General features: G+C 39.1%; 1 protein-coding gene across 1 annotated transcript in view; it reads right to left on the bottom strand.

Annotated features, from left to right (window-relative positions):
• Positions 1 to 3,091: 3,091 nt before the first annotated feature.
• The window catches only part of LOC103474564 (bicaudal D-related protein 1), a 16,989-nt gene continuing 3,799 nt past the window's right edge, over positions 3,092 to 16,281 (bottom strand). Inside the window, exons 3-10 of the mRNA XM_008425634.2 lie at positions 10,888 to 11,007; positions 9,994 to 10,140; positions 9,372 to 9,542; positions 6,488 to 6,643; positions 5,583 to 5,660; positions 5,168 to 5,280; positions 4,413 to 4,533; positions 3,092 to 3,886 (exon numbers count right to left, since the gene is read on the bottom strand). Of these exons, the coding sequence (XP_008423856.1) occupies positions 3,647 to 3,886; positions 4,413 to 4,533; positions 5,168 to 5,280; positions 5,583 to 5,660; positions 6,488 to 6,643; positions 9,372 to 9,542; positions 9,994 to 10,140; positions 10,888 to 11,007 (1,146 nt within the window). The 3' untranslated portion in view covers positions 3,092 to 3,646. The remainder of the gene's footprint in view (positions 3,887 to 4,412; positions 4,534 to 5,167; positions 5,281 to 5,582; positions 5,661 to 6,487; positions 6,644 to 9,371; positions 9,543 to 9,993; positions 10,141 to 10,887; positions 11,008 to 16,281) is intronic.

The following is a 16,281-nucleotide window of genomic DNA, read 5'->3' as shown; positions in this document are numbered from 1 at the left end:
AAAACCATGGTGTCCAATTGGACTTATTTAAAACCTGCAGTGTGTTTAGACCATCAGTAGAGGGTGGCAACACACTGTATCTCTCAGGAAGCCTTTTTCAAATGGGATTTCTCTCTATAGTTTTAGAGCTTTATTCATATTGGCTTTTCGTGGCAAATAACCTACTTATTCTTTGAACAACGTAATGGATTATTAGTGATCCTAAATAACCCAAAGTGAGATTACAATTTCCTGAAAACATTTTCATCTGGTATTAATGCTCTCTCTCTTGTGGCATCATTAGTTCAGTTAAACTAATCTGCTTGCATTCAAAGTAAGTCTGTGAAAACCAAGGGACTCACTTTAGGGATAAACTTATGAACGTGTGCTAAGGGTGGGTTTTATAATACAATTTAAGAAAGTCATGGACTCCATCAGAGCACTGCCATATTAAAGCGTATGCATCAAATTACAAAGGGGAATTATGAAAAAGATGTTTTGCTCTTGACAGTTTTTACCAGTTGGAAGTATCAATCAAATAAATACAACATGATTTATCCTGTTACTGAAGCACCAAATATGCAGAAAATCTCCAATTGTGTGCCAATCTGTGACACACCATATGTCTGCTCTAAGCATCGTCACTAATGCACCACTAATGCATTTTAAGAGAAGCATGCAGCCATCCAATGTCTTTCTGAGGAGCAATTTTCAGTTATTGCAAACAGCCACTGAGCAGTTCTGCTTAATGCAGCCTTCAAGAACTGTTTGTCCTGTCCACCAGGTAATAGAGTTTCATATACTGACTCATCATTCTGCCTGGGGCTCAGGGGATTTTTTTTTTTTTTTAAACTGGACAACATTATTAATGGAAAAGTGTTCAGAAAATGCAAACTGCTCAAAATTATTTCTTTATCATTTGGTAAGCAGCATTTTGTTCACCAGGGATTTGTGTTGATTATAGATTTAATGTCTAAATTAAATGTCTAAAGCAGGGGTGTCCAAAGTCGGTCCTCAAGGGCCGGCATCCTGCATGTTTTAGTTCTCTCCCTGATTTAGCACGCCTGCATCAAATGATGGCTCATTAGAGGCCTAAGGAGAACATTGACTTGCCGAGGAGGTTGTTGCTACCACTATGGAGAAAACTCAAACATGCAGGACGTCGGCCCTAGAGAACCGACTTTGGACACCACTGGTCAAAAGTCTGAGAGCATTAACAGTTTAGCAGTGGTGCGCAGATCCATTTGCCCACCCTTGGTCTCTGTTTTAGTTGGGACAATTAGAGTTCTGATGACGACAGCTGCAGTAAATTAATCACTCTACCTCAGAGAGACAAATAAAACAAAACCAGGAATCCAAGACGGACATTCATTGTGTTTGCTTAGGCTAGTTGCCATGTCAGCAGTGTCAGCAGAAACATAGAAACGGATTAGCTGATGTCAACCGATTTATAGTTCAGGAGTGAACTGATTGTCTTGACCTCATTATATGATCCTGATCAAGATAGGTGGTGCAAGTCAAAGATCATGTTGTGCTTTCTATTATGTCATGTGTACAGAACAGTTCAATAAAAGCGAGTGTGTCATCTCTTCTTCTGGATGAATACTGCTGTCAGTCAATTTTTTTATCATTGACTTTGATGTGATTGTCTTTCATAGGTCAGATGTGGTAGTGTTGCTGGTAACACTGGGTAACACTGGGCAACACTTGCACATGGATGATGAGGTCTTTACAAATCAACACTGTATTTAAAATAGAAGTGGGGAAGCCAGGCCTACTGATTTTACAGTAATCAAACTGTAATTTACTGATATTCATTACAGCCTCAAATTGAAATTTAGATGTCAGAAGGCGGCACCATTTTGTCTAGGATTAGTTTAAGTTGCTTCAACTTTGGTGTCAAAATACCACGCCAGTCCAAATAAACATCACACACATTACATGTTGTTATTCAGGATATTCAACCTGTCGGATGACCTCATTCTTTGGGCACATCCTGTTTTTTTTTTAAAGGTTTTAGTAGCTCTAGTGGCCTTTATTTGATAGTGAATTGACAGGAAAGAGGGTAACGAGAGAAGGGGAAGACATGCAGCAAATGTTGCCAGGCTGGGAATCAAACCTGCGATGGCCATGTCAAGGACTAAGGCCTCCCTATGTGGATTGTGCTTAAACCCTGCACCACCACATCACCCCGGCACATGTTGTTGTTGCTGAGCAAGACCATAGCACTTCTCCCACAAAGGCCTGTATGATAGACATGAGAGATGATGGGTGAACCACTTCATAGGACAGTTTTTAAACAGTCTATAACTTTTAAATGGGGCTCAATTCACTCCCATTCAAAACATTGCCTGCTTTATCCATTCCAAGACCAGTTTTAATGTATGTTTGGGATCTTTGTTCCATTTAAAACAAACTGTTATAAGACTTACACAAAGACTACAAAGACTTACACAAAGCGGACGCTGCTTGAACACCAGTCTTATAATTCACTGTGAAACCAGTTTAACCTCAACATGGATCAACAAAGAACCAGCTCCAAAGCTGATGAAAACATAAACATCACTGAGATGATAGGAAACCAACCAGTTTAAATCAACTTCTTCAATTACAATTACTGGTTAAATACCAAGAATTTTACCAGGGCATTTTTACATTTACTTACTTACTTACTTACTTACATTTATACATGATCTGAAGTACCTTTCCCTCTGGAGGCAGGAACCCTGCATACACAATTTGTGGAAAACTGGAAAAAGTTAGAATTTTGTGAACCAAGCTCTTTAAAAAAACATTTATGCTGTATGCTAAAAATGAAGGATTGAATTAAACAATTAAAAGTCCTACATTTGTATGCACATTGTGCCTTTAATGAGTGTTTTTCATATTTTTCCCAGAACTATTTTTTGCAAAACTAAATTAAAGTAGTACCAGAACAATTCTTAAGTTTTAGGCTGATACTTTAATGTCTCCTTTGACCTATTTTGTTTGAATGGAAGGTCAGCTGACCAATTGTCCTTTTTTTAAATGTTAGAATAAAAAAATAAAGGCTTCTTCTTAATATGCTATGAAACTCTGAAGTGTAAAGTGTCCCAAAAACGACATCAGAAAGTTTAGGAAAACAACAGTTTATGACGGAGTGACTTCAAAATTGAACAGTCAGACGTGTCTGCAGAATAAACATTCAGCAAAAAATGAACTTTTTTAATAAAAGACAAAAGGAAAATTATATTTAAAAAAATACATTACTGTACATCTCAGAAGAAAGTAACTTTTGAACAAAACCTTCAAAGAACATAAACTTTTACATCCAACTTAGTGGAAATAGATTCAGTGTAAAATTAATTAAGTGTTTGATCGTCAAGTTAAATAAACAAAAACTTTCCACTGAATTACAAGCGTTGTGTAATTATTATACAGTTTTATATAATAAGCAAAATAAGAGACCATGCTCACAATTTGTTAGCAGTTTCAATTAGATTGCCTGTGTTGTCACAGCTTAGATCTGAAGAAGGCTGAGCCTTCACTGAAATGTGTTGCGCTACAAATGTCCATCGATTAAGTCTTTGTTCGTGTCCTTCATCTCTCAGAGGCGACTTCATGGCTTCGTTGTCTTCACTTGTGACATTCTCTGATCTTGTCGCTTCATGTGGGGCTCTGTAGGACGTTACTTTCCGTACTGTGCCCCTTTCCCCAGTCTTAGCCATTCTCTCCAGGGGGCCTGCACTTTGTCCGTATTACTGTCTGAACTCCATGAGGAGGAAGGGGAGAGCTGGCGCGTCCAGGTGGAGGCCGTCCTGCTGGGCCGTCGGAAGAACGCCAGGCCGTTGGAGGTGGGCTTCTTCTGCGGCTGCTCCGTCTGCTGCTGCGACTTCAGCTGCTGGTTGATGACGATCTGGATGTCGTCCTGAGGCGAAGGAAGGACGGAGCAGGTGAGCAGGACAGAATTCATAAACTTCCATAAATTGAGATTCTCTCACTTAGTTTTCTTATTCGTCATTAAAATGATCTCAACACTCTTTTAGACTTTTAGCATCTTTAGCAGACACTGTCTGCAGTGTCAGGAACAAGCAACTAATGTTGTGGAGAGTTGCTTTCCTGACTGCACTGGGTCAAGTATAAAGTTTGATGACAGAAAGGATCCTAGGTTTTTAGGAGTCGGCCATTTTGTCCCAGAGAAAGGACCCTCTGAGCAATAAACCTGGTTTCAATGGTAAATGGTATGTGTACACCCCCATGTTAACAAACAAAGAATATTTATTAATGTCTTTTTTGAAAGTCTTAATAAAAAAAAAAATCAAGTAATTAAATGACATGCAACCCCATTGAGGACACGTGGAGAGACTTCCAAATACAAGTTGTTGCAGATATTAAAACATATTTTTTTGAGCTGAGCTGACATTAGAAAGAGTCAAAACTGAAGACAAGCTGACCTGCCAGGCCTCCAGCTCCTGCGACAGCTCCAGCTTACGTTGGATGGCGTCTAATAATTGGTTGTTCAAACACATCATGTCGTTTTTGCTTCGCACCAATTCAGCCTCCATCAAGTTTTTCCTGTTGAGAGATAAAACAAAATGCTTCTAATAAATGAGGATCAGATTTGCCGCAACGTAACAACAAGCGTAAACCACATCCATCATTTATCTTTGCCTTGCAAGAGTATTCATGCCCTTTTTCACATTACAAACTTCAATGTGTTTGAAAGAGATTTAATTTGATAGACAAACTTAAAGTTGTGAATAATTGTGGGGTGGAGAAATAAGGTTGCATTGTTTCTCAAAGTATGAGCAGATAAACATGCGAGGAGTGTGTCGGGTCAAAACTACCTCAGCTTCTGGCAGCTTCAGTCAGCTTTTCTTCCAGGGCTCCTTTATAAGCTTTGTTCGTCTTTACATAACTCTGACTTTTCTGTCCCTTCTGAAGAAAAGGACCCCCACAGCATGATACTTTTTATTTTATTTATGGGACTCTAAGTAAAAGGGGGAAGTGAATCTCAATATGCTTTAGGTTTTATTTGCAAATAAGCTTGTACCCGTTCTCCACAATGCAAAATAAAATATATTCCAATTTTAGGTTGTGACGTGGCAAATTGTGAAAAGGTTTAGCAGCTACGGATATTTTTGCAAAGCACTTTATGTAAACTGCAAACTATCTGATATGAATACTTTAACAATTATGAGTTATGTACTTGGCGATAGCGTCATCCCGGTCTCTGATGGCCTGGTGGACGAAGTCCTTTTGGTCTTGTATGCTCTGCAGCTTCTGCAGCAACTCGGCATTCTCCTGCTGCAGCTGGATGTTCTGCAGCAAGAAAACAAAATAACAAAAAGCTAAACAAAACCACATTATCCCAAAATCTTGTCATGTGCTATGAAAGATTGTTTTCACTTGTAAATAAAATAAAGATTTTAAAGGTAGCATTAAGCAAAGTAGCCAAAAGATGAGTATAACTGTATTCATACTGTTATATTAAGTTTTTATAAGTTAAGTCAGCTACTTTGGGCTGATGGTAAGAAAGAAGATTTAAAGTCTGTGCTGCAGCCCAGTTTTGATACAATAGGATGCCACAGGCAACGACCCGAGTTCTCTTCATCGCTGGTTACCTGATCCCTCAGCTCCTGCGCTGCGCTCAGATTCCCACAGTGATCGGCCGTCCCGCCGACAAAGGCCAGATTCACCTCCTAGACAGAAACAGACATTAGCAGAGAGGTCAGGTGTCAGCCATGCAGAAGGGGTTTCTGTGGCTTCAGCCCTCTGAAGGCGTGGCTGGTTATTTAATTACAGTACAAATGCAGCGAGACAAAGATTGACGACTGTATCTGCAAGATAGCAGCAAAAATAAACTCTGTAAATTATCAACTGGGACAAATCAGTGGTGAACAGTGCTTGTACGTGTTCAGGTGTTTTTAATAACCAATAAACAATTGAACTTTATTTATGCATCACTTTTCACAAAAAATAATTCTAAAGAGAAAACTTGAAATATTTTCCGGAGAAAGACATTGATGGAAACTGACGTAATTTTATTCTTCTCCAGAAAACGTAAACTGTTCCGACATAATTTTCTTTTTTCTTTTAGACGCAAAAGGGCAGGTTAAATATCAGCATTTAAATAAGAAAGACTAAATAAACCAGATGGCTAAGGACGCACTTTTTACTTTTCTTCGTTCTGCATGCATCTCTTACCTCTAATAAAAGAGTAAAGGTAAACGTTTCACCCCAGCAGATTTACATATTATCATAATGAGGTATTGTGTATGCTTCTCTAGTGCTGAACAAAAGATATAAAAATACAAACCTGACTTTCAGGTAAAGCATGCTTACCCATAAAGTGCAGCTCACATGATTTACTGGATCATTCTTTATCTGATATATATCCCTGTACAGTGATTCTTTACTAATGAAAGTTGAGACAACTTAAAAAAAAAAAAGTGAACTCATTTTGTCCTTTTTAGATTTCAACCAACAATGCAACCTTTTGTTCCCATTTCCCTCCGCTGGCCCTCACCTGGGAACTGGATGCGTGCGACAGGGACTGGGCCGCTCCCTTCAGTCGCCGCATCAAGGCCTGCAGGTCGTCCTGCTGATCCGTGATGTCTGAGCTGCTGAGACCCCGGGTCAGAGGGAGGAGTAACTGGAGTATGGAGCCCATTTCTTCAGTCATCTGATATGAGGAGGCAGAGACAGAAACGCGTCAACCTGTCCTCAGTAAAAAGAGTTAGCGTAATTAAAACCGGTTCAAAAAACTGGCCCAGCTTCTGGGAAGGCCAACATATTTGTGGGTTTCAAAATGAAACATATCAAGGATGGTTTAATGGAAGTCAAAGCGGGTCAACAAAAAAAAAAAAAAAACTCCTTTGTTCCGTTTCCTTTCCGTCTGCTGAAGTCTCATGACTTGAGTGAATGAGTGACATCTGGTATTTACACAAAGGGAGGCGAGTGGGATTAGCTCATTTCTATTTTTACCTGAACTGGTGTCAGATGACTGGCCTGAATTTTATTATTCGAATGTCAGGCAACATTTGATAAAAAGAGACATGGCTGAAACAATAAAATGTTTCATCTACCACCTCGGCTCATAAGCTTGAACAGAAATGAACTGATTCTTTAAAATGTTTCAGACATGAAAGCTGAAGAAAAAGAAAATAATAATAATGGAAATATTCCTACAATGCAGCCAGGACAAATGAGAAGCAAAGCGAATGACGCACGAATCCAGGAACGTATTAGATCTTCTTGTTGTACTGATATTTTAACATCAGGAGTGTGAAGACTCATCGACCTCTATGTTCAATCTCTCCACACAAAGACATTTTGACTATGTCACACTGTCACATAGAACTCGTCATCTTCCCCCTTTCTGCAGGAAAAGAGTGACTGTGTTTTTCACCACAACATATGTGTTGATTTCCTGAAGTCTCCCGTATCGACCGGGTTTCTCTGTGATCTCACAGCTCAGGACTTTCAGGAAAGACATTAATATTCCGGGTAATACGTTGGCAAAGTTTTTGCTCCAAACACACTATGAGCGAAGCACTGAGGGCAAGAATACTACAGAAACAAACAATGCAGATACAGCGTGTTCGGCCCAAACACAATGCTGGCATCTCTGTCAGTCAATATTTGCCAAAATTTATTGCCTTGCTGTTGAGCACGATTGTGTTTACTGTAATTTTTAAAGAGAAGTTTTATGACTTCTGAGAAAACTGCTTTTGTTTCTTTTCCCCAAGTATCTGTTTTTCTGGGAAAGTAAAATGTGTTTTAAGGCTCTTATAAGTTGCTTAAAGATGAATAGTGTAAACAATTTTCAAACAAACTGAGATTTTTATCAGGAGTTTTTATTTCTGTTTTGCATATGAGCTTTTTAGCAAAATCTTCAACTATGCTTTATAGTTTTGATTTATTTTTTTACAAAAAGAGCCTTGTAAAAAAATCCTTTTATTTTTAAAGAAATGCTATTAAACACAATACCCAAAATAAATCTAAATTACTGCCACTGATATTGTTTCTTTAATTCTTTATAGAGAAACTTCTATTTTTAATGAAGTTTTAATGAAAAGGAAATAAAAATACTTACATTTTGTTTCAGAAATATAATGTGTGGCCAACATAAACCCAATTTTCTTAGGTTGATGACCAAAGTTGCCAACAGGTGCAATGCATGAAAATTAATTTATTCATAATAATTTCAGATTTCCAGTCATTCAGAATTTCACAGTTGTGTCAATTTGCATTGAAAACAAACCAATGTCCTCCATGAACCAATGAAAGACAAACATGAATTACAAAGTTATTAAAAGAATAAAAGTTAAAAAAATAAAAAATCTACTCTAATAGGGTCCTCGTCTTGAATTACAAGGCAATTTTCTAAAAACTCTCCCTAATTAACTGTGCTAACGTGCTACAGGCTGGACCAACACATTGTTGGTTTTTATTTTCATTTTAACTTGCCACAATGAAACTTTGAGTTAAAGTGAGACCGCACAGACTGCTACAGCTTCTTGTCTTTCTGTTCAATAAAGTTGACAATATTCAATGAGAAGCTCCATTTATGAAGTAGCAGAATTAGCAACAAGTCAAATCAAAACTGTGAGGACAGAAGCTAAAGTTAGCATAAAACTTTAGCAAACAGCTCTAAATAAAAACAGCAGCAGCAGCAACATGTGACCTTATTAGAGACTGAATAAGTTTGGAAACAATTAATATTTCAAGGTGATGCATTGCAAGAACATTGCAGAAGCTTTGAGTTGGAGAAACATCAAAACTCCAGATGAAACAAAAAATCACTTGCTATGAACTAGAAACAGATACAAAAACTTGTTGAACATCATTGTTGAAGGAGTAAAGTGCTACCAAATCAAAATGATAATGTTAGGTAATACTTATGAAATTCAGCTTTATTACGCCTCACTTTAAAAACCTGTTTTTAAGCGCAAACGTTCTACTGATTTTAACTTTAATAAACGTCTAAACTGAGACAAATGGTTCTAATCGTGACATTGATAGCAATGACACAAAGAGATAAGTCTGTATAACATCTAATGCATGAAATTTTCCTCATTTTGACTGTTTTACTATACACAAAAAATGTAAGTGATTAGTCAAGAGATGCAGGATAATGCAGAAGTAGGTCTCTGCCTGAATTGGCCTTTAACACATTGTCTTCCAGCATTATTAGCACTTTCTAATAAAAGTACTAATAATAAAGTAGCAAAACAATAAAGTAGAAAGACTTTTAATTAAAAAGACGAGTCACTTGAAAGGATTGTTCCCAATTAGAATAATCACTTTCGATTTACTGAGCAGGTATTGAAGCATAAATCAGACGCCTAAGATGCTTTAGCCAGTCGTTCTGTTGCATAAGGATGGTTACCAAAGCTGAACTCTTGTACCTGTTCTTTGCTGATGCCCCAGTCTGCCGCCTCCAGCTCCGACAGCAAGGAGGCATCCAAGTGGGTCCTGCTGTCCTGCAGGGACACCTCCTCCTGCAGCTCCTCCACCTGAGCCTGAAGCTGCTGCGAGCGGTCCCGTGCCACCTCCACCTCCTGCCATGCTTCACGAAGCTTAACAAAAAGTAACAACAACAATTTCTATCATTTTTTCATAAAACTTGCAATTACAATATGAAAAGTGTAAAGTGGAAAAGAGTCTGATTCTGTTTATTAGAGCTGCTCATGGTTTTTGTTTTGGCTTGTGCAAAAACATTCGTCTGAAGAGAAATCCTGACGGGCCAGATTCCGGCTCTCAGCAAACGTGAAACCAAGCGAATATGTCAGGAATCCGGACTTGTGGGTGGAAGTTACAATAGCAGGGATGAGGTGATTGTTTAGCAATTCTTTCTACAATCCCATCGAAACCCAGGAAGCCAGGCAGAGCGCGGAGCGTCCCTTTATCACCGAGGCTTTTATTCATTCAGCAGCAGCATCACAATGTTGTTTACTTATCTAATTAATCCAATCAGGAGCGGTTTTATAGCTCTGAAGAAGGACGGACGCACTGTGTGTGTGTGTTTACCTGCTGGCTGTGCTGCTCGTCCAGTTGGTTATGCTGGGCCAAACGTGTTTGTAAAGAGGCCAAACTGGCTCTGAGCTCAGCGTTTTCTTGACTGACACTCTCCAAGCGTCGCTCCAGCTCCTGCTCCTTCTGTGTGAGTCTCAACACCTGCACAAAAATGGCAAAACAGATTTTCATCTAACCACCTGATCCTCCTACAACAACCGTACGTCTGAATCTACTGCAAAGTGAAACAGTGAGACGGTACAAAGGCAGTGAGAATTGAAGAGAAAAATGAAAAACAAAAGAGAAGAATTTGGAGGTTTAAAAATGGCTTATGAATAAATTTTGAGAAGAATGGTTATAATGAATTATAAGTACAGTTGCCATTTGAGTTTTACGCATTGAATTATTCCAGAAGCCTGTGAATGTCATTGCAACTTGCTTAGAGACATTTATCCAAATCTTAAGAGTAAATGCGTACATATTTGATTCTGCAAGTCCAAGGATGACAATAAATCCACGGTAAATTCAAAAATGCTTCATTAAGAGCCCAACATGACAGTTTTTAGCTAATTATTTTATATTTACGCTGGAGAAAAACAGAATAATAACAGAATATCAGGCAAGTTGCCTTAATTTATGGATCCATTTTTAATTTTCTTCATCCTTTTAACTCTCGTTATTTTTATTCCATCTTGTTATTCTCAATGTTTTTGAATAGTTTTTCCTGAGCTGCTGTTTGTTGCTCATGCTACATGAAACAAAAACACATTACTGACCGAAAACATGGAGCAAACCGATACAAGTTAGGGCAGGTTGTTCTGAACTCTGTCAGCGTAAGTAGAAAATAATTAGGCCGTGTTATTAGCAGGAGTGCAACACTGAACTTGCTTTAATCATGTCTGCATTTACCTGCTCCTTCATGGCGCTGATCAGCTCCTCGTCCTGCTGCCGGTTGTGGCCTCCTTTCTGCTGGAGCTCCTGTTTCAGAGCCTGCAGCTCGCTGGACATGGCTCTCTCCACCTCCATCGCCTTGCGAGAGAAAACAAAACAGGCTTACAAAGGAGCAGAAGCTTGTGGCCTTTAAGCATTACAACATTCAGAAGCAAATAGAGCACGAGTATTGCTTAATGTATAGCTATGTTTACAAGCTATGTATTAAGTAGATCGTTAAAAAAACAGCTCCAGCTCTTTAGAGGGCCGACATTATGCATTTTCCAGGCTCTTAGTGACATTTTGTAGCACAATCCAGTGACTGTGTTACCTTCAAACATGAAAAGAAATTTTACTTTATAATTTAAAGCCTTGAAATTAGTCTCTGTCTCTTTAAGAAGCTCCTGCTCTTTCGCACATCGTCAGCATACCATCACAACAACACTTCTCTGTTTTCCCGTTTCTAGGAGTGTTGAACTAAGAAGCAGTTTGCATGATGAGCTCAGCCGATGAGTAGCTCCACCAGGTGTTTGCTATTGGCTGCTGCTAGTCTGAAGGAGCTGCGCTGCTCCGAGGAGGAAATAGTAGAAACAGTTGGCGCTTTGTGGGGGCAAAGGTCAAGAATTTCTCAAACGTGCATGCAAGTTTCAAGGCAACACTCCCGGTATGTTTTTGATGGGGGAACAACTTAATGATATAAAGCTCAAAAACGTTGATTTTACATAATTCTTCCCCTTTAAAGAAATACTCTAAACTATGCCTCAACAAGAAGTTGCATGTCAGGTGATGAAAGAAATAGTTTTTATAAGTTTGCATGATCCATGTACGTTTTTTCAAATAATTTTTGGACAGTTTAGATAGCTTTAAGATGCAAATAAAAGCTGTTTTACAATTCACAAGTTTTTCCCTGGTCAAAATCTGATTGGACTGCAGAATCTGGCCTTGAGCACAGGAAAATAAACAAGCTGCAAACCCTGAAAGTTCCTTAAAATTCTAACATCCAACATCAACAAGATTAAGCTCAGAGTACTCAGAGTTGCACAGTATCTCCGTGGCGACCAAATATCCGCCCTGCTCCCCGCCTCCAGCCTCCCGTGTCCTGAACCCGGACCCTCAATTCCCCTTACTCAGCAGTTCGGCAGGAGCCTGTCAAGTCCCATCACCCCCACATAATACCAGACGAAAGGCTGGCCTCGGCGGCAGGCTGAGCACAGAGGCATCTTGGTCTGCTTCGTGACATCTTCATGCCACATTGGACAGCCGTGGAGCAGGGGGGGTAAACTTGGACACGATGGGGGCAAATGGGCTTCACAGCGAGTGCAAAGAGGAAGTCAGGCTTAAACAGCAGAGGACGCGTGATGAGAGCAAAGGAGACACTGATGGACAAAAACAAAACACGACCCACAGAAGCAAAGTTGTAGTCTGGGGAGCAGCTAATAATGAACATCTCGTCTCTCTGTCGTTTCGCAAACATGGGCCTCCTCCACAATAGAGACCCCAACACACTGACCATCAGCAAAAACACCAGAGCGAGGAGAACCCTTCTCTGGAAGAAGTATAAGGCCTCAGGTTTCCAAGACATCAACCAGCTGACAACCGCAGCCACAACCGACGCCACCCTGCAGGAAAGGTCGGCTCTCCCTCTGGGACGCGGGGATGTTTGGGTGAGAGAGGCAGCATCAAAACGGTCAAAAGAAATGACAGATTTATATCTTAAAAGTAGAACGGCTTCTGTTTTATGGCATTTGCGAAGCTTGGTGATGCCGACGGCGGGGTCAGAGGTCACGGAGGCTTTTGTAAGTCAGGCAGCCTCCTTTTCTAATAACAGAAATCCACAGAGAGGGATTTATCACAGCTGTCTCATAAAACAGCGATCCACAGTCAGAGCTTGGGATCGCGCTGCAGCGAGTGGGAAACGAGAGGTGGAAAGGTGAACTGTGGGTCAATGTGAGGCCTGCAGAATGGAGCCCTGTTGGCCCAAATGTTGGGGAAATAAAAATAAAGTTTATTTGCAACATAACTTGACCTCTCCCACATTGAGAAAAATAAATCTAAAATAATAATAATAATAATAATAATAATAATAATAATAATAATAAAAACATCTATATCGTTTTTCTAAAGCAACATGCTTTAAGAGTTTAAATAAAGAAATGAGGAAATTTTACACTCCCCAAAAATAATATTACTTTTAACAATGAAAAGTTATCAGTATTATAAGATTTTTAAATCCAAAAAGTGTAAGTTTAAAACTTGTAGGGGTGATATCAAGATTTCACAACAAGTAATGATTTTTATAATGTCTCAATGCAGGAAAAAAAGGGATAATATATATATATATATATTTTTCTATTAAATCATATTTTTTTAAAATCTTAAAAGAAAAGTATATTATTAACTTCCATGGATGATTATTATCTATCAGGAAAGCCTCTTTAGCAGTACTTGTAAAATAAAGTCTCTTTTTGGTCTGTGAAACAAAACCAGATCCTTACTTAAAGAATAATGCTTAAAAATGTATTTAAAGTAGCGTTTCAATAAATGTAAGCAGTAACACATCATCACATTTTTATTTAAAACTAAATAAAAATGCAGAAAAATGATGGAAAACTGAGCAATTTCCTTCATTGATTTACTACAAATGCTTCTTGGATTACTTCACTCACAAATAAAAGCTCTTTTAGTATTCTGTAGAATAAAATCTTAACTTCTTGTCACAATTTCAAGCATTGAGGATAATGATCAAAGACTGGTGTGGCAAACAAATAAATAAAGGGACTAAAGTTAAACTAATAGACATCCTGTATGAAAACCATAAAGACATAAATTGTTATTTCATGTTAGTTATCCATTTTGACATCCTGTGCACTGCTATTTCTTTTATTCCATTTGAATTCATTTTTTAACCTTTGTTTTGCATGTATACGGCAGGTCATGCACTCATTCATATAGCATTAGTAGCATTTTCAACATGGGTTTGTATTTACATAATTAGAACATTAGAAAGTCAACAAACATGGTGGGATAGTCAGGACGACTTGAGGAAAACTGGACCGGTGTCACTGAGGTTGAGTGGATCTGATCTGTTAATAACCTCAGTTCTCCTTTCAGAAACTGAATATCTCCAGCCTGCCATCATAAACAGACTCCTGCTGCAGGCTGGCATTTCTTATCAACTGTAGCCAAGTTCACGTTCAAGTTCCCAATGAAGTTTCTCGTTTTTCAGCCCGAGAAGAAAATGTCAAAACCTCCTCTTTCTTCTGAATTACTTTTCATGTTTTAGCTTGATAAAGGCTGACAGGAAAATTTCCACTAATGCGAATCATGCAATTAAAAACAAACGGATGCATCAGGCAGACTGACCATTAATGTGATTAAAACCTGGCAGCGCTCAGTTGTCCCTGATGTTCAAGCTGTCCCTCTCTGAATCTGGACCTGTTGTTTATCCACTCATTTCTGAACTCTGTGTGGACATTTTCCGCTCTCTGTGTTGTTTTTAAACTGCTGCTTCCAGTAAAATCTTAAAATAAAAAGACCAGATGGAACTGGTCTTTTTAAGCCCCCAAACATAATAGTTCATCCTGAACACGCCGTCCCCACAGTGAAACACGGTGGTAGCCGCATCATGATGTGGAGGCGCCTTTCTTCCATAGGGAGAGGGGAACTGCCACAATCAGAGTTGGTAAAAAAAGAAAAGATGGATAAAACTCAATCCTGGAAGAAAACCTGTCAAAACGGGACAAGAACTTCACTAAAACGGTCCAGTCAAAGTCCACGCCTAAATCTAACTGAGGATGTACGATCATTTCCATTGATTTTCTTCGTAAGACATGAATGAGCTTGAGTGATTTGGCAAAAAAAACTAAAAAAAAACACCATTTAGCATGTCAACACCCTCCACTTTCAGCCGTGACTCGAGTGAAAGGCGGTTCAACAAACTCCCAAAACAAAAACATGCATAACTTTTGAAAATAAGCTGTTTCTGTCCCCCCAGTTTATAACTATGAGCCATTTAGTTTTGTTCGTATAAAAAGCTCATAAAACACATTGAAGCTTGTGGTCTTAAAGTAACCAAATGAAAACAGTTTAAAGGACAATTATTTTCTGGCAAGGCAAATTAATTATGAAATCCAGCCACAATCAGAACGGTTGTTGTGTTTCTGTCTTCAGGAGGTATCAACACACTGACATTTCATTTGTTGAGGTGATTATTGTCCTGATTCTGAAACTAAATGATTACTAGTAAAGAAAATAGAGAAATTTGATCAATCTACTGTCTTCTGAAAGAACTCCTTAGCTTCATGCATTTTAATGCCTGGGATACGAGGAAAGAAGAAAATTGTGTTGTTTTTGGGTTTGCGGATAATAAGTCAACCTTTCTGGACCTAACAGGCCACCAATCTGCAAGCTGCAATTAAAAAATAAAAAAACATGACAAATAGCCACGACTCACCCGAGCGGGCAGCGGCGGTCCGCTTCACCACATCTGACCACCGAACGTTCAACACAAAACTCCTCTCCAAAGTAGTTCCACCGACTTGTCCGATTCAGTTTGACATTTTACCAGCAACTCAGAGACAATAACTATGAATGACTCCTGCCAGCCAAATTAGACACTTCCTTCATCTCTCTCTCTCTCTCTCTGTCTCTCTCTCTCTCTCTCTCTCTTCTAAAGCAGCTCAGAGAGTTGAGATTTTTTATCTAAATTGCCTTTTTCCTGAACTTTAAGGGAGTCTGATGATTCCCAGCAGTGGAGGAGTTCCTTGATTATTTGGACCTTGACTTCTGGGAGGGTTTAGCTCCCGTTTGGATTCATTTTTAACTTTTGAGGCAGATTTCACAACAACACAAAGGAGCGGGTCTGTTAGGCGACCGGTCGAGTGGAACGCAACATTTTCACAAATGTTTGGGAGAACACGACATGTTTTCTAAGGCTGGAAAATTACTCAAGGTTGTCCAGCTGGGGGATCCGATCGGCTCCTCCTGGTTCACTGATAAGAAGCCGTAAAATATGTCAGACCTAATTTTTGTGCTCTGGGAGGGGTTTTTCTGTGAGATGAGAAACCGAGGATGATAAATGTTTGACTTGAACGCTTGCAGGACGACGGACCTGAGTCAGCTGGATGCCGTCATTGAATCACTTGTGATGTCAAGCAAGCTTTGGAGTTAAAACTTAACTTTGTGTAACTTCATTAACTGATCTGAAACACTAAGCAGACTAAAGACTTAATAAGGATTATTTGGGACAACTTTGGAGAAACTGATAGATATCTCTGAGCCTGATGGATTTAGAGGAAAGGTTTTAGTTATTTTTTTAGTATCTTAAAAACAAGCACGCAGGCACACACGCGCACACACGCACACACACACACA

Source organism: Poecilia reticulata, linkage group LG13 (assembly GCF_000633615.1).
Source record: "Poecilia reticulata strain Guanapo linkage group LG13, Guppy_female_1.0+MT, whole genome shotgun sequence".
NCBI lineage: Eukaryota > Metazoa > Chordata > Actinopteri > Cyprinodontiformes > Poeciliidae > Poecilia > Poecilia reticulata.
This window is presented reverse-complemented; position numbering and strand designations above follow the sequence as displayed.